Genomic DNA, 17,090 nt, shown 5'->3' with positions numbered 1-17,090 from the left:
GGCTATTGTTGTTGGGGGGTCTATTGTTGCAGGGGAGGATTTATTGGGGGGGGCTATTGTTGCAGGGGAGGATTTATTGTTGCTGGGGGGCTATTGTTGTTGGGGGTCTATTGTTGCTGATTGCAGGGGATCTATTTTACAGTTTTTTTTCTATTGTTGCAGGGGAAGATTTATTGTTGCTGGGGGGGATCTATTGTTGGGGGGTCTATTGTTGCTGATTCCAGGAGACCTATGTTACTGTTTTTCTAGTTATCATTAACAAATTCCATACAAATTACCTAGAACCACAACATAATACTTGGTTCTGTATTCTCTAAAAGGGGGGGGGGGGGTACTGGGAGGTGGGTAGAGGGTGGAACTAAAGGACAGCGCTCGGAGGTGGGTAGGGGGTGGAGACAAGGGGTGACTCAGAAGAGGGGAGTGCCTGCACCTATTCTCAGAGAAAAAAAGCCCTGCTTATAGAGATCACCATACAATCTCCCTCAGATCTACCAACAAGTATGAGCAAGAGTGTGTCTGACTGAATATAAATTAATCGGATATATTAGGAAAATCCTCAAATTACATTGTTTTGGTAGATCTAAAGTTGACTGTGCAGAAATTGCACGGCCAGATTGTTACATGCCTGATGAGCAGATAATAGAAACTGATCAATAAATCCACAGAAGCAGGCAGCAATCTATAGAGGACATATTTTGGTATCCAGCACAAAGAAGTTTTAGTTTTTGTTATGGCCACTTTGCACCCAGGCTGTGCTATATTGTGCTGCTTCTTCAGGTTTCAGACAGAGCTATGTCTCAAGGTCTGCAAATTAGGTCCAATTGTTTTGTGGGCTTTACCCTTTCAATATGACCCATACTATATGCTAGGGTTGCAGTGATACAGTTTTTTTTACCAGCGAGTATAACGACCCAAACTTTTGGTCAAGTACTCACCGATACCGAGTACCGATACCTTTACGGTGTGATTTGTGCCTATACAAAATTAATGGTTCAAATCGCACTGCAAAGAATCGCATGCAAGCTTTTCCCACCGCTCCTGTGTGATCCCAGTGTATAATGACAGGGAAGCGCCATCTAAGAAGTGCAACAATGGGCAAACAAACAGTTTATTAAAAAATGTTATCACAACTCACATGTTAAGTACATAAGTACATAATATACCTTGCATGTCAAATCCAAAGCCACGGCTGTTTGTTATGCTCACAGGGCTGGGGGAGATATGGCAAGCTCTAAGACCCCTGTGGGTATAGGGCAGAAGTGATGTCAGCTTGGGGACAGACCGTCTGTACATCTCCTCCAGCCCTGTGAGCACCGCAAGCAGCTGTGTTTATGGATTTGACATGCAAGATATATTATGCCGTTTTAAGGTGAGTTGTGATAACAAGAGAACTATAGTTAATTAAAGAAAATGCAAATGAAAGAAAAAGGAAGGAAAGGAAAAGGGGAAAGGAAAGGGAACAGGAGAATTGGAATGGAAAGGGAAGGAAAGGAAGAAAATGAAAGCAAGAGAAGGAAATGGAAGGGAAAAGAAAAAAAAAATGGAAGACAAAGGAAAGGGAAAGAAAGTGAAGAGAAAAGAATGAAGGGAAAGAAAGGAAATGGATAGAAGGGAAAGGGAAAGCAAGAGGGGAGGGGGGATTAAACAGGTGGGAGTTTCCTCAATCTACCATTACATTTTATAGTTGGTGTTGACAATGAATGCACTGCAACACTGGCCCTTACCGCTCATAAACCACAGGAATGCCATCCTTTCAGGACACCCCGCCATATGCTCTCCTCCATTCGGGTAAAAATCGAAATGTCCAGTTGGTTTTACTGTACCCAGTCCTTGCATAAAGAACATGATACTGATTAACATTTAATTGTCCCAATGTTTAGGTTCACCCTGTCCAACGTTTTCCATCTGCATACAACAAGACAGCCAGAGCTGAGCAGGTGACCAGGATGTCTTGTCCACTGGCCTACATTCTGTCCAGACGGCAGCATTGAAGATACATCTGGATGACCTATTAGGCTTTATGCACACGGCCACAGGAAAACACGTCAAGAATCGCATCACAATTTTTCCGCAGTTTGCATTTTCCCACTGCCGGCGGTCGACACATTCTATTCTGAATGCAATTCTTCCGTGTTCAGGAGAGGGTGGTTGAGGGAGGTTGAAGCTCCCCTAACCTCAGCAGCTCCTAAACACTGATAAAAACCTATGTGTACATTAACATATAGGCTTTTATGGAGTTGAGTTTAGGAGCTTTAGCAAAAGAAAACGCCAAAAGCTCCTAAACTCAAGTTTAGGAGCTGCTAGTGTACATGAAACCTAATGGGGCCCATAAACGCTTCTATTGCATTATCCGATCAATGTGCGATTTAATCAATACCATCAAACCAGCAAACAATCTAACAGGCATTATTTCCATTCTGATTTATTTAGACTCATTTTTGATCAGTTTCTATCAAACTGAGTTGGTTGGCAAGGGCAGAAGATTATCAATTGGGTGGTCTCAGTTGGTAGCACTGGGATGTTTGGTTCTTTGTTTTGACCACATTTCAATCTATCAGATCATGAGATTGCATAGTGATTTACAATCATACTTACCCGTGTCAAGTCAACTTACCCGTGTGCGGCATATCGATTGAATGTGTTATTGATTATTCCAAAAGGAGAGATTCAATCATCTATTAAAGCGTGTATGACCACCATAAAAGACAACAGCCAACTACATAATCAAACACAACACACAATCCCGTATCCTGTCCACGTGCCATATGTTCCATATTATCTGGCATAGTGATGTGTATTTTTCATGGGGTCTCTATGAACTTATAGCTGCCAGTAATGGACTTACTGCCTTTTGTGGATTATTACCAGATCATGGACTGCCAAATGAGAGCCTATTGCCTGCAATGGCACCATCTGAATGAGTGCAACAACCAACTTTGCAGCGCCACACCAATTCCCAAAAGTAGTTTCTGCACTAATTTTGGCAACTTCGGGAACGATTTCAATAGACATCTATACAGATGTCTGTCAAATTGCCCCCAAACTCACACTGACATGAGGGTTTGAAATTGTGCAAGTTAAGCTGAACTCTCACGATTTCAAACCCTCCCTCATTGTGAACGAGGGCTTAGGGATTCTTTGCTACTTCTTGTGGATTTGCTACCTAAAGGGACTCTTGCCTTGAAAGGATTTCAAAGGATTTATGGATTTTGCCAAGGTACAGTCACTTTCCGGGGCACTAGAGAGTTTTGTATAGGAAAGTGTGCGGAAGATGTCTTCGAAAGCTGTTACTTGTTGTTTTCAACTTCTTTAATAAAAGCTATTTATTTGTTCATCTGAATTGATTAGTCTTAAGTCTCTAAAGAGGTGCACCGCATATCATAAGAACAGGGCTTACAACAAGGGGACTGAAGTTAGAGAAGAAACAGTACATAGATAAAAACAAGCCGAATGCTGTCCAGAGGAAGCTAGAATGTTGCTAAAGACTACTGCATTTGTGTCACTTGCAAAATCAGCCAAACAGCCAAGAAACCAATGACATGGCAGAGGTAATGGTTACTCTTGTGCTGAAGGGGATTTGTGCTTGCTTCACTAGTAGCTGGTTCCCCACATACTGAGACTATCCCTGTAGCACAGGGTATCTAGGGACCCAGCCTGGAGTCATGGGAGAGAGATGTAGAAGGGCCCTGGTAAGGTGAACAAGCATGGAATTATGTTATGGAGTTATAGAGGAGTGTGTTTCCTGTATCTGATTGTATCTGAGTGCTGATTTGGAGACTGGTGCATGCTCTGCAATACCATCTCAGAAATGCTGTACATCTGAGGAGTGGTGTTATGTAACAGAATTGTGTCTGAAGCGCTTAGTGTCCACGGTGTAAGAAGTTTGGCCGTGGATTACATACAGTAGTTACATGGTTGGTCTGGTTAAAAAAGACATACGTCCATCTAGTTCAACCAATAAAAGTGGGAAAAAAAATATGCCTCTGACAAGGCTTCCATCCTCAACCGTTTGCATGCATGCGGGAGCCACCGTTTATGGCACAGGACTCTGAAGAAACAGCCAATGTGGCCATTTCTTCAGAGTGCATGCGCTGCTGATGTCACCGGCTCCATGTACAGTAAATATCTCCTAAATCGTGCACGTTTAGGAGATATTTACAATACTTATAGGTAGGCCTTATTATAGCTTTACCTATAGGTAAAATTCCTGTATGGGAGTTTACTCCCACTTTAATGTTAATTTCACATGACCCTAGCTCCTGCCTATGGTTTAGACATTAGTGAGTGCAGTTCCACAGTGTCCCCACTAGGGTGCCCTAAGCCCCACTCATAAACTGTCTCTTTGTCCTTCTGGGTTGTGACCTCAGGAATATTTCTTTGTCTTCTCCTCTTTCTTACCCTGTCCCTGAAACCTCCTTATGTAATTGCACCCCACAGGAACTAATGATGAGAAGAAAATTTAAGAAAATAAATGGGGGGGGGGGTATTATCAATTTGTATTTATTTTTCTTTATAAGGTACATGTGGGGTTTTAATCTAAAAGGGATGAAATGGGGTCTGAGGATCCATATGCCAGTGCAACAGCGATTCCAATTATAAATACCTGTTTGTATGCTGAGATACACCTAGGACATCAATGCACCATCAGCTATGTGTACCATCTACTCATTTAATTGCCCTTGCTAAATTGGACCCCGAAATCCTTCAGCTAGGGGTGAAAGAGAGATGTATTAATAAATACCGAAAAATCCAGCTGTGTCAGTGTGAATGACATCCACAAAACCAGCATCAGAGAGATCAAGCTGGACTTCTTCTGCCGTGCTTTCAAAGTACAGCCGAGCCGGATCCAGACCTGGAGAAAGGAAGATCCATTAATCCATTAAAAGAGAATGGAAATAAACTAAATTTTGAGGGATGCCAAGAAGAGCAGTTAAGAAATTTACTGCACCTAGGCAATGTACATGAGTTATTTCATTTTAAATGCAAGGGGAGGGAAGAAAAGGACAGGAGAAGAAAATGAAAGGAAATATAAGGGAAAGGAGGGTAAGGATAGGAAAGGCAATATAAGGGAAAAGAAAGCAAAAGGGAAATGAAAGGGAAAATTATCCCTATTTTGTTTGTACTATAGTTTTATTAATTATAGAAATTAGTTCAAAGATTATTTTTAAATTAGAGTGACTCAACAAGATATGATGACAAAAGGGCCCATTTACACCATAACTCAGTTCTCTTTTTCACGAACCAGCATATGGTATCTCGTGAGGCAGGCATTGGATGTTGGTGAAACGGAATCATTCTATTACACTCTGTATACTTTATTTTAATTAGTTCCCCTTTTTGCTTCTACTCCAATTTCCCTAAAGCCGTTGTGTCACCGGATGTGGCAGGTCCAGCACCATGTGCCCTTATGTCTTTATTCCATTATATAGAGGGCCTTGGGTGACCAGAACAGAAGAGGCCATCAGGAATCTGTCCAAGGGACCCTCTTGTCCTTTGAAGCTTTGGGGGTATTTCCAAGAATCCTCTACCACCCATAGATCTGTATTTTGGATCTTCCTGCCATTTAGTGTATTAGTGTGACCCTTTTCTTCTTTTGGGGCCTCGCTGTTTTTTTCTGAGAGCCCCACCTGTCTTTTGGGGTTCCAAAGGTGTGTTCAAGGTTTTCTTCTGCCCTTTGAGGCCATCAAATCCTGGCCCTGTCTTTTAAGGCCCTAGGGGTCTATATGACGGGACCTTCCTGTCCTTTGGGGCCCCGTATATTGTGTGCTAACTGTATAGCTGATTACTTAAGTTGAGCTAATATACTGTAGGGAGCCGTGTTTGTAGCTTCCTTTATGGCTGCCCATTGAGCATATTTTGTTGATGAGCTGAGCACACCACTTTCCTATCATAGTGAGGAGCACCACTACTAAATAAAAGGACCAGAAAGGGTTAGATGGTTTATTTTCTCTTTGTTCTCATACTATGAGCTATAATCCCAAAGATAGGATAGATTCAGGACTAGTGTATGAGGCAGTGAAGGGTACAGTACTCCTATACAGTATATACCAGTGGTTGTCAACTTACAAAATATAGGAGATTTAAATGTGGCCCCTGGTCTCCAAAGGGCTGCATACAACATTCATATGTAGAATTTACTAGAGGAAATTATCATAGACTGTTCTACAGGATTGGTTGGAGAATAAAGTCATGCTGTAGAAGACACTCAGAGACTAGGAACGTGTTACATGAAACTGCTAGAGATTACTGTTATTAAGGGCGTCATTACAAATCAATGCTCCAGTTACTGTCAGGTAGGGCACAAGGGTCCTGTAATGTCAGTACAATACAAACCGGTGATCCTACGAATGCCAGGTAATAATTTCCCAGCTTCTCCAGCTACATGAGCACCCAGACTGCTCCCAATGATGTGGACGTTGGATGGAGGGTAATCCAATTCTTCCTGTGGACAGATAAATGTTAGTGATAATCACACACATGTACCAATATATGGATTATCCCCAGTCTGAGCTCATTTCTCTGGTGTCACTTTAAATTCTACTGTCCCAGAATGAAAGGATAGTGAGGGGCAGATCAAGTCCAGATCCTACACTAACGGGCACTGATAGGCACTGGTAGGCAGCACTTATAGGTGACACTTATGAGGTGACACGCTGTTTGCAACAGTTCACTCTCATTATCACTGGACGCACTTGCTCCTCTAACTACATGCAGAATCAGGCCCCGACCATTGCAACCCTGGCAAACTGACAACAGTAGAAATCTCAAGAGACCTTGCTGTGCTCTTGAACGACTGTGGCATAACACCAAATGTCTGCAGGACTTCACCCTATATAAATCTGCCCTCTTACAATACAATTTCTGCCTCCATGCTGCCAAACAAGCTTACTTTGTGTCTCTCATTAAAACCTTGTCATCCAGTCCCCTTTGGTTCTTCTCAACCTTTAACTCTCTGCTTCGTCCCCCACCCCCTCTACCCACTAACTCACTCACTGCCCAAAAGATTGCCAATTACTTCAAAGACAAGATTGATGCAATAACACCTGCACTGTGCATACATCTTCCCCACTCAACATACCTTGCCTAACAGCACAGTCAACACTCTCCTCTTTTGAACTGGCTACTACTGAAGAGGTTACAAAAATTTTTCTCAGATGCCCATGTAACCAATTGTCCCCTGGATCCTGTTCCCTCACAACCTCTACGGTCACCCTCTTATTCTATCCTATGCTCCCTCACTCACATCTTCAATCTCTCCTTCTCTTTCCCTCCCCTCTAAAACATACGCAGATTACTCCTATACTTAAAAAGCTCTCACTGGACCCCACCAACATGAACAACTTAAGACCCATCTCACTTCTTCCATTCACCTCTAAACTTCTAGAACGCTTAGTCTACAACCGTCTTAGCGCCTATCTCAGTGAAAATAACCTTCTAGATACCTTACAGTCTGGCTTTCACTCGCAGCACTCCACAGAAACTGTCTTGCTAAAACTCACAAACTATTTACTAACTGCTGAAACCACTGCTCTATACTCCTATTACTTGAGCTCTCTGTGGCCTTTGATACTGTTGACCACCCACTCCTTCCTAATAAACTCCATTCCCTTTGCCTCCAAGATTCTTCTCTATCTTGGCTCTCCTCCTACCTATCACAGCACTCCTTCAGTGTTACCTACAACTCTGTATCCTGCTCTCCATTGCCCCTTTCTGTGGGGGTTCCTGAAAGGGTCTGTTCTTGGACACCTTCTCTTTTCTCTCTACACCGCCTCCCTTGCTCACTTGATAACGGACCACAACTTCCAATACTATCTATATGCCGATGACTCTCCAATCTATCTGTCTATCTACTCCTTACCTCACTCCTTCAGTCTCCTCTCGCATTACTAACTTACTTACTGACATATCAGCATGGATGTCGCACCACTTCCTCAAACTAAATCTCTCTAAAATACTAACCACAACATACAAAGCCATTTACATCTCTGCCCCGAGCTACATCACCAATATTGTCTCCAAATATCACCCAAACCATACTCTCCGCTCCTCTCAAGACCTCTTACTCCCAAGCTCCCTTGTCTCCTCCTCCCATGCTCATCTCCAGGATTTCTCCAGAGCCTCTCCCATCCTCTGGAACGCTCTACCTCAACCTGTCTGGCTATTTCCTTCTCTAGCGGCCTTCAGGCGATCCCACGCTATCAGCCTGAAGAAAAGGAAAGCGGATAACTGGCTTGTGTTTACATCATGATCAGCTGTCATTTGACACAGCTGATCACATGGTAAAGGGCTGCTGTAATTGGCCCTTTACCTCGCTCTGTGATCATCTGAGTCCAAAGGACTCAGCGATCACAGAGCGTGCTGTCCTTGCGAAGCAGGGGGCGTGTCCACGCAGTGTGAATACGGGAAGACGTCCAGCTGGTAAGCATGCGCTGTAGCCTTCTTTTGGCTATGGCATGGGCAGAAAGGGGTTAAAGCCAAACTCCAGGCAATAAAAAGCTTTCCCATTTAGTGGGGCTGTGCCCACTCTGCTCGGGTTAACTGCTCATTTTGTCCATGGCAGAGTATGGCCCCTCTCACACATGCGGACCGTTTGTCCGTCATCTGTTGATAGATGATAAACAGGCATCAATGCATCTCTATGGAAAATCTATATTTTGTTGCTTTGCAGCCTGAAATGAAGACAGACACAGTTTTTGTTTTATCCAGCTCTGTTTACTTAGTGCAACTTATAGCATCCAAGTAGAAGTTATAACGTCAACATGTAAAAAAAAAAAAAACATCAAAAAACAGAATCACTGAGTTAGAAAAAGGATCATCCCCTCCTAAAAATAAATTGTAAACCCATTCAGGTGTAGCTAATTACCTTCTCAATGGCACACAAAGCCATTTGATTGTCAACTGTGATCAGCTGTGGTTTTGATTAGCACAGCATGAAAAGAGCTTTCCTGGAGTATTTCAGTCCCGGGTACTGCAACCGAAGCAAACAATCAACTATGGGTGGCAAAGCAATGTTTAAAGGTCTCTGGGATAAAGTTATGGACAGGTACAAGTTAGGAGATAGATATAAAACAATTTGAAAGGCTTTATCAATGCCTAGAAGCACAGTGCAGTCGATTATTAGGAAGTAAAAGTTATTTGGTACAACACAGACCCTCCCTGGATCAGGACGTCGGTCCAAACTGGATGAAAGAGCCAGGAGGAAACTGGTCAGGGAGGCTACAAAGAGGCCTACGGCAACTCTGAAGCAGGTGCAGGAATTTATGACAAAGTGGTCATTGTGTGCATGTAACAACAATATCACAAGTTCTCCAAAAACGTGGCTTGCACTGGAGGGTTGCAAGAAAAAACCCGCTCCTCAAGAAAGGCCACATGCAGTCAAGACTGAGCTTTTCCAAAACGCACCTTGAAGATTCTGAGGCCACATGGAAAAGGTGTTATGGTCAAATTAGACTAAAAATGAATTATTTGACTTCAACACCAACTGGTGGAAATCCAATACCACTCACCATCCAACTAACACCATTCCTACAGTATAGCATGGAGGTTGTAATATCTTGTTATGGGGGTGTTTCCCTGCAGCAGGGACTGGAGCTCTTGTCAAGATAGAAGGAAAAATGGATGGAGCAAATTACGGTCAACTTCGTGAGGAAAATCTTGCGCCCTCTTCCAGAAAGTTGTCAATGGGAAGAAGGTTTACCTTCCAACATGACAATGACTCAAAGCATACAGAAAAATGACCACACCATGTTGAAGGAGAAAAGGTCAATGTCCTTGCATGGCCCAGTCAGAGCCCAGACCAAAAGCCCATTGAAAATCTGTGGAAAGACTTGACGACTGCAGTCCACAAACTTTCACCATCAAATTTAACTGAACTTGAGCAGTTCTGCAAAGAAAGGTGGGCAAATATTGCAAAGTCTAGATGTGCAAAGTTAGTAGAGACAAATCCCAACAGACTAAAAGGCTGTAATTAAAGCAAAAGGTGGGTTAACAAAATACTGACACAAGGGGGTGATTCTTTTTTCAACTCAGTAATTCTGTTTTTGATGGGTTTTTTTTTTTGGTGTTATATCTTTCACTTGGATGTTGCAGCAGTAAATACTGCTGGGTAATACAAAAACAGTGTCTGTCTTCATTTCAGGCTGCAAAGCAACAAAATGTAATTATTTTAAAGGAGGGGGGTGATTCTTTTTTTTTATCCACTGTATGTTCATAGTTCAGATTGTGAATAGGCCTGTAGATCTAAGGAATCAACACCTCAGTGCTAATGAGTCTCTACCAGAAACTTCCTTTAGGCTCCCTGAAAAGATCCTTTAGGCTTGTGTAAATAGATAACAGAGGGGGCATTGGGGCAGGCCTTTAGAGGAATCCTCCAGACCTGTTAGTTGCAGGTCATAGGGAAGGGGAGGGTAGGCCACCACCGTAAATGACCGATAAAGGTAGACTTTTTTGGACCGGGGCAGAAGATAGGAAAACAGCAGCTAAACACTGCAGGCAATGGAGAGAAAGGTCACACAAAGGTCAACAGTGACCAGCTCACATGCAGCCTGTTCATTCTGTGCTTGCTTCCCATTTACTGCATACTGCAGATTTATCTTTCCTATGATGATCCTTTGTACTCCCTGCTGGCATTAGACAGGTGAACTTTTCAAGTTTTTTTGCAGTGGGTTTATATTTACCTCCCCCAACTGCAGCCAAGTAATTTTTGTAATTTATGAAAGTTTAAATTCACAACCGTTCTAATCATATATTCTAACCAGCTGAATTTATAAACTCACCTGAAGTCCTTTTAGGAAATAGGCAATCTCTGCACCCACAACACGCCCGTTGTTTGCGGCCTGCAAATACTGCATTATGGAGCCCGATCCATTGCGCCAGTCCACCCCGATACAGTTCACATCTTCCACCAACAGGAGCTCCTGTTGGGGAATTTGTTTATTTCAAAGTTACATTGAACAACAACATGAAAAAAAGAGGACATAAAACCCATAAAGGACAAATACCCCCCATCACCCAGAATCAGAAATATAATAATGTTGGGTAGTTTTTACTTTTTAGTAACATTGAATTTTTCTTTTTAACTGCTTCCATACCAGGCCAATTCTGGCATTCCTCTCCTACATGTAAAAATCATAATTTGTTTGCTAGAAAATTACTCAGAACCCCAAAACATTATATATATTTATATATATATTCACACAGTATCTCACAAAAGTGAGTACACCCCTCACATTTTTGTAAATATTTTATTATATCTTTTCTTTTTATTATATCTTTTCATGTGACAACGCTGAAGAAACAACACTTTGCTGCAATGTAAAGTAGTGAGTGTACAGCGTGTATAACAGTGTAAATTTGCTGTCCCCTCAAAATAACTCAAAATACAGCCATTCATGTCTAAACCGCTGGCAACAAAAGTGAGTACACTGACTCCTGATGAAAAGTGAGTACACTGACAAATGACTCCTGATGATGTCAGATGAAGCGCGTTGAGCCTGAGATACGCCACTACGTCACTTCCGGTATCTTCAACGCTGGTGGTACGCGGAACGACGTTCTTGGTCTTCCTCTACATTTGCCTGGATTTCGTAAAATCGTCAGGTGGTTTGTTATGGGGATCTATGTTTGAAAAAACATCATCCATGGTTTCAAGCTGTTTTTGACCACCTGTAATAGGGGTCACTACCATCCGGTAAGTGGGCTGTGCATGCGGTGTCGGTGTAGGAGAGCACAAACCCAAGAACACGAGTGATTAGTGGTTTGGAGAATTAGGATCCCATCATACCCAGCTATATATGTTTGGCACTATTGTTTTTGAACACAGACTTCACTAATTGATTCCTTCATATTGGACTTTTGAGCGTGGTCTCCCCCCTTTTTTCACGTAATTATAAGCCAAGTTGCTTTTACACGAGTCACTCAATACGGTCATTTACCTATATATTTATATATAAATTTATATTTGTATTTATATGTGCATATTTATTTACCTATTCAATATAATTTCATTTAATATTTATTTATTTATTTATATACACTATTTTAATCCTGTGCTCAATTGCATTGGTGTTATTTGCACTACCTTTATAAAAGTGAGTAAACCCCTTAGGTAAAATGTCCAAACTGGGCCCAAAGTGTCAATATTTTTTGTGGCCACACTTATTTTCCAGCACTGCCTTAACCCTCTTGGGCATGGAGTTCACTAGAGCTTCACAGGTTTCAACTGGGGCCCTCTTCCACTCCTGCATGACGACATCACAGAGCTGGTGGATGTTAGAGACCTTGAGCTCCTCCATCTTACTTTTGAGGATGCCCCACAGATGCTCAATATGATTTAGGAAACATGCTTGGCCAGTCCATCACCTTTACTCTCAGATTCTTTAGCAAGGCAGTGGTCGTCTTGGAGGTGTGTTTGGGGTCATTATCATGTTGGAATACTGCCCTGCGGTCCAGTCTCCAAAGAAAGGGGATCATGCTCTGCTTCAGTATGTCACAGTACATGTTGGCATTCATGGTTCCCTCAATGAACTGTAGCTCCCCAGTGCCGGCAGCACTCATGCAGCCCCAGACCATGACACTCCCACCACCAAGCTTGACTGTAGGCAAGACACACTTGTCTTTGTACTCCTCACCTGGTAGCCACTACACACGCTTGACACCATCTGAACCAAAAAAGTTTATCTTGGTCTCATCAGACCACAGGACATGGTTCTAGTAATCCATGTCCTTAGTCTGCTTGTCTTCAGCCAACTGTTTGTGGGCTTTCTTGAGCATCATCTTTAGAAGAGGCTTCCTTCTGGGATGACAGCCATGCCGACCAATTTGATGCAGTGTACGGCGTATGGTCTGAGCACTGACAGGCTGACCCCCCACCCTTTAAACGCCTTAAACCTCTGCAGCAATGCTGGCAGCACTCATACGTCTATTTCCCAAAGACAACCTCTGGATATGACACTGAGCATGTGCACCATGGCGAGGCCTGTTCTGAGTGGAACCTGTCCTTTTAAACAGCTGTATGGTCTTGGCCACTGTGCTGCAGCTCAGTTTCAGGGTCTTGGCAATCTTCTTATAGCCTAGGCCATCTTTATGTGGAGCAACAATTCTTTTTTTTCAGATCCTCAGAGACTTCTTTGCCATGAGATGCCATGTTGAACATCCAGTGACCAGTATGAGAGAGTGAGAGCGATAACACCAAATTTAACACACTTGCTCCCTGTTCACACTGGAGACCTTGTAGCACTAATGAGACACATGGCACCGGGGAGGGAAAATTGCTAATTGGGTCCAATTTGGACATTTTCACTTAGGGGTGTACTCACTTTTGTTGCCAGCGGTTTAGACATTAATGGCTGTGTGTTGAATGGACAGCAAATTTACACTAATATTCAAGCTATACTCTCACTACTTTACTTTGTAGCAAAGTGTCATTTCTTCAGTGTTGTCACATGAAAAGATATAATAAAATATTTATAAAAATGTGAGGGGTGTACTATATATATATATATATATATACAGTCAGGTCCATTAATATTGGGACATCGACACAATTTTAATCTTTTTGGCTCTATACACCACAGCAATGGATTTGAAATGAAACAAACAAGATGTGCTTTAACTGCAGATTTTCAGCTTTAATTTGAGAGTATTTACATACAAATCAAGTGAAAGGTGTAGGAATTACAGCAGTTTGTATATGTGCCTCCCGCTTTTTATGGGACCAAAAGTAATGGGACAATTGGCTGCTCAGCTGTTCCATGGCTAGGTGTGTGTTATTCCCTCATTATGCCATTTACAAGGAGCAGATAAAAGGTCCAGAGTTCATTTCAAGTGTGCTATTTGCATTTGGAATCTGTTGCTGTCAACTCTCAATATGAGATCCACAGAGCTGTCACTATCAATGAAGCAAGCCATCATTAGGCTGAAAAAACAAAACAAACCCATCAGAGAGATAGCAAAAACAATAGGTGTGGCCAATTCAACTGTTTGGAACATCCTTAAAAAGAAAGAACGCACCGGTGAGCTCAGCAACACGAAAAGACCCGGAAGACCATGGAAAACAACTGTGGTGGATGACCGAAGAATTCTTTCCCTGGTGAAGAAAACACCCTTCACAACAGTTGGCCAGATCAAGAACACTCTCCAAGAGGTAGGTGTATGTGTGTCAAAGTCAACAATCAAGAGAAGACTTCACCAGAGTAAATACAGAGGGTTCACCACAAGATGTAAACCATTGGTGAGCCTCAAAAACAGGAAGGCCAGACAACATCTAAAAAAGCCTTCACAGTTCTGGAACAACATCCTATGGACAGATGTACCAGAGTGATGGGAAGAGAAGAGTATGGAGAAGGAAAGGAACTGCTCATGATTCTAAGCATACCACCTCATCAGTGAAGCATGGTGGTGGTAGTGTCATGGCGTGGGCATGTATGGTTGCGAATGGAACTGGTTCTCTTGTATTTATTGATGATGTGACTGCTAACAAAAGCAGCAGGATGAATTCTGAAGTGTTTTGGGCAATATTATCTGCTCATATTCAGCCAAATGCTTCAGAACTCATTGGACGGCGCTTCACAGTGCAGATGGACAAAGACCCGAAGCATACTGCGAAAGCAACAAAAGAGTTTTTTAAGGGAAAGAAGTCGAATGTTATGCAATGGCCAACTCAATCACCTGACCTGAATCCGATTGAGCATGCATTTCACTTGCTGAAGACAAAACTAAGGGAAAATGCCCCAAGAACAAGCAGGAACTGAAGACAGTTGCAGTAGAGGCCTGGCAGAGCATCACCAGGGATGATACCCAGCATCTGGTGATGTCTATGCTTTCCAGACTTCAGGCTGTAATTGACTGCAAAGGATTTGCAACCAAGTATTAAAAACTGAAAGTTTGATTTATGATTGTTAATCTGTCCCATTACTTTTGGTCCCTTAAAAAGTGGGAGGCACATATACAAACTGTTGTAATTCCTACACCTTTCACCTGATTTGGATGTAAATACCCTCTGAAAGTCTGCAGTTAAAGCACGTCTTGTTTGTTTCATTTCAAATCCATTGTGGTGGCGTATAGAGCCAAAAAGATTAAAATTGTGTCGATGTCCCAATATTTATAAATGGCAGTTATTGCAATTTTTTATGTCACACAGTATATGCGCAGCAATTTTTTAAACGCGTTTTTTTTTTCGGGGAAACTAAAACCCTTTTATTAATTAAAAAAAAATCAAAACAGTAAAGTTAGCCCAATTTTTTTCTATATTGTGAAAAATTATGTAAATAGATACGTAACATGTCATGCTATAAAGTTGCACACACTCGTGGAATTAGGTCACCAGTTACAGAGAAGGATATGCACTACAATTATTGCTCTTGCTCTAACGTCCGCAGCGATACCTCACATGTGTGGTTTGAACGTCGTTTACACATGCAGATGCGACCTACGTATACGTTCTCTTCTACGTGCGAGCATGAGGGGACAGGGGCATTTATTTCTTTAATTCTTTTATTTTATTTACATTTTTTTATTTTTACACTTTCCCTTTAATTTTTTTTTTTTTTTATACCACTTTTATTGCTATTACAAGGAATGTAAACATCCCTTGCAATAAGAATAGGGCATGGCATGTCCTCTTTACAGCGAGATCTACGGTCTTTAAAGTGGAGTTCCACCCTATTTTTATACTTACCTCCATCTTCTCGCTCCGGGTCACCTGAAAAAGAAATGGATAATCGCATATTTTTTTTTTTTTTACTTACCTCGTAGCTAAGAAAATATACTTACCTTACTTCCTTCTTCCTCCTTCCTCGGCTGCGGCCCGTCGTCACTTCCTGGCTCTGCAATGATTCCTGGGAGCTGGACGTCATAGCTCCCAGGAATCATTGCGCCTGCACCGGCCCCGACGTCAGTTCCGGGTCGCGCGCGTCATCCCCTTCTAAACAGCTTCTGGGCATGCCCAGAAGCTGTGGAGGGGTGACGCGCGCGACCCGGAAGTGACGTCGGGGCCGGCGCAGAGCATCGTGGGACCAAAGAAGGCGGAAGAAGACGCCGAAGAGGACGCGCTGGCTTCAAGCTGCCCACATCTGAGATGGCAGCGCTGGACAAGACGTTTGCAAGGTAAGTATTTCGTCTTGCAGGTAAGTGCAACCCGGGACAGATCAGAGGCTAGCCATTGTGGAATGCACTAGCCCTGACTGTCCCGGGGGTATTAAAAAAAAAAAAAAAAAAATCCAGGGTGGAACTCCGCTTTAAGTCCTCAGATCTCGCCTCTAGGCTGGAACGCCTGAGATAAAAAAAAATTATCTTGGCTTCCCAGACAAAAAAACGGCAGTGTTTACATCTGCTGGGGCCGAAAGCTAAGTCATAACGTCACACCCAGCCTGTGAAGGTCGTAGAAATGCCTGAGGACCATCTGGTCCTCGGTCAGCTCTGTGGTAAACGGCTGCCGGCCATTTAATTCTTCGGCTCACTCATCGTATGGGCATAAAAGCACCAGAGGGTGGCGGGACAGTGTGTCCCTGTAAAAACATTCAAGTGGCTGAACAGCCGCCATAATTGTTCCTACTGTGCAGAAAAAAACATATCTGAATGATGTCTGCAGCTGCATCCATCATTCAGATATCTCCACTGAAAGCCCAGGACGTCATATGACTTCCAGCAGTAGGGAAGTGATTAAAGCACTTCTAGTTCTAAATTTGGCGAAGTGATTTCTATTTATTTTAACATAAAGATACCTGAAGAGGAAGTTTGAGTTTCCCCCCCAAATTTTTATTTTTTTTGCTCCCCCATATAACTGTTGCTGAGCTGGCCACACTTCAGAGACTCACCCACACAGAGAATCCAGGAATGTCCTGCTGAGATCCTCCTTTTTGCAGCTGCTGCCAGATCCCGCCATTGTTTATCTGTGCTCCCCCCCCCCCCCACAGATAGAATCACTCCCCTAGGCTCACATTTAACCCCTTGATCATCCACAATGTTAACCCCTTCCCTGCCAGTGTCATTATTACAGTAACAGTGCAAATTTTTAGCACTGATTACTGTAGTAATGTCACTGGTCCTCCCAAAAGTTTCAAAAATATCAGTCAGGGGTCCGATCTGTCCGC

At 42.7% G+C, this 17,090-nt stretch overlaps 1 protein-coding gene across 2 annotated transcripts in view; it reads right to left on the bottom strand.

Annotated features, from left to right (window-relative positions):
- The window catches only part of LOC309563814 (inactive pancreatic lipase-related protein 1-like), a 252,508-nt gene that overhangs the window by 218,216 nt on the left and 17,202 nt on the right, over positions 1-17,090 (bottom strand). For both annotated transcript variants that reach the window (XM_082268437.1, XM_082268436.1), the window contains exons 4-7: positions 10,776-10,916; positions 6,334-6,442; positions 4,742-4,852; positions 1,725-1,829 (exon numbers count right to left, since the gene is read on the bottom strand). In XM_082268437.1, coding sequence (XP_082124563.1) covers positions 1,725-1,829; positions 4,742-4,852; positions 6,334-6,442; positions 10,776-10,916 — 466 coding nt within the window. The remainder of the gene's footprint in view (positions 1-1,724; positions 1,830-4,741; positions 4,853-6,333; positions 6,443-10,775; positions 10,917-17,090) is intronic.

This window comes from Pelophylax lessonae (genome assembly GCF_965119305.1).
Source record: "Pelophylax lessonae genome assembly, chromosome: 9".
Classification (NCBI taxonomy): Eukaryota; Metazoa; Chordata; class Amphibia; order Anura; family Ranidae; genus Pelophylax; species Pelophylax lessonae.
The sequence above is the reverse complement of the archived record's forward strand: the minus strand, read 5'-3'. Positions and strand labels throughout refer to the sequence as shown.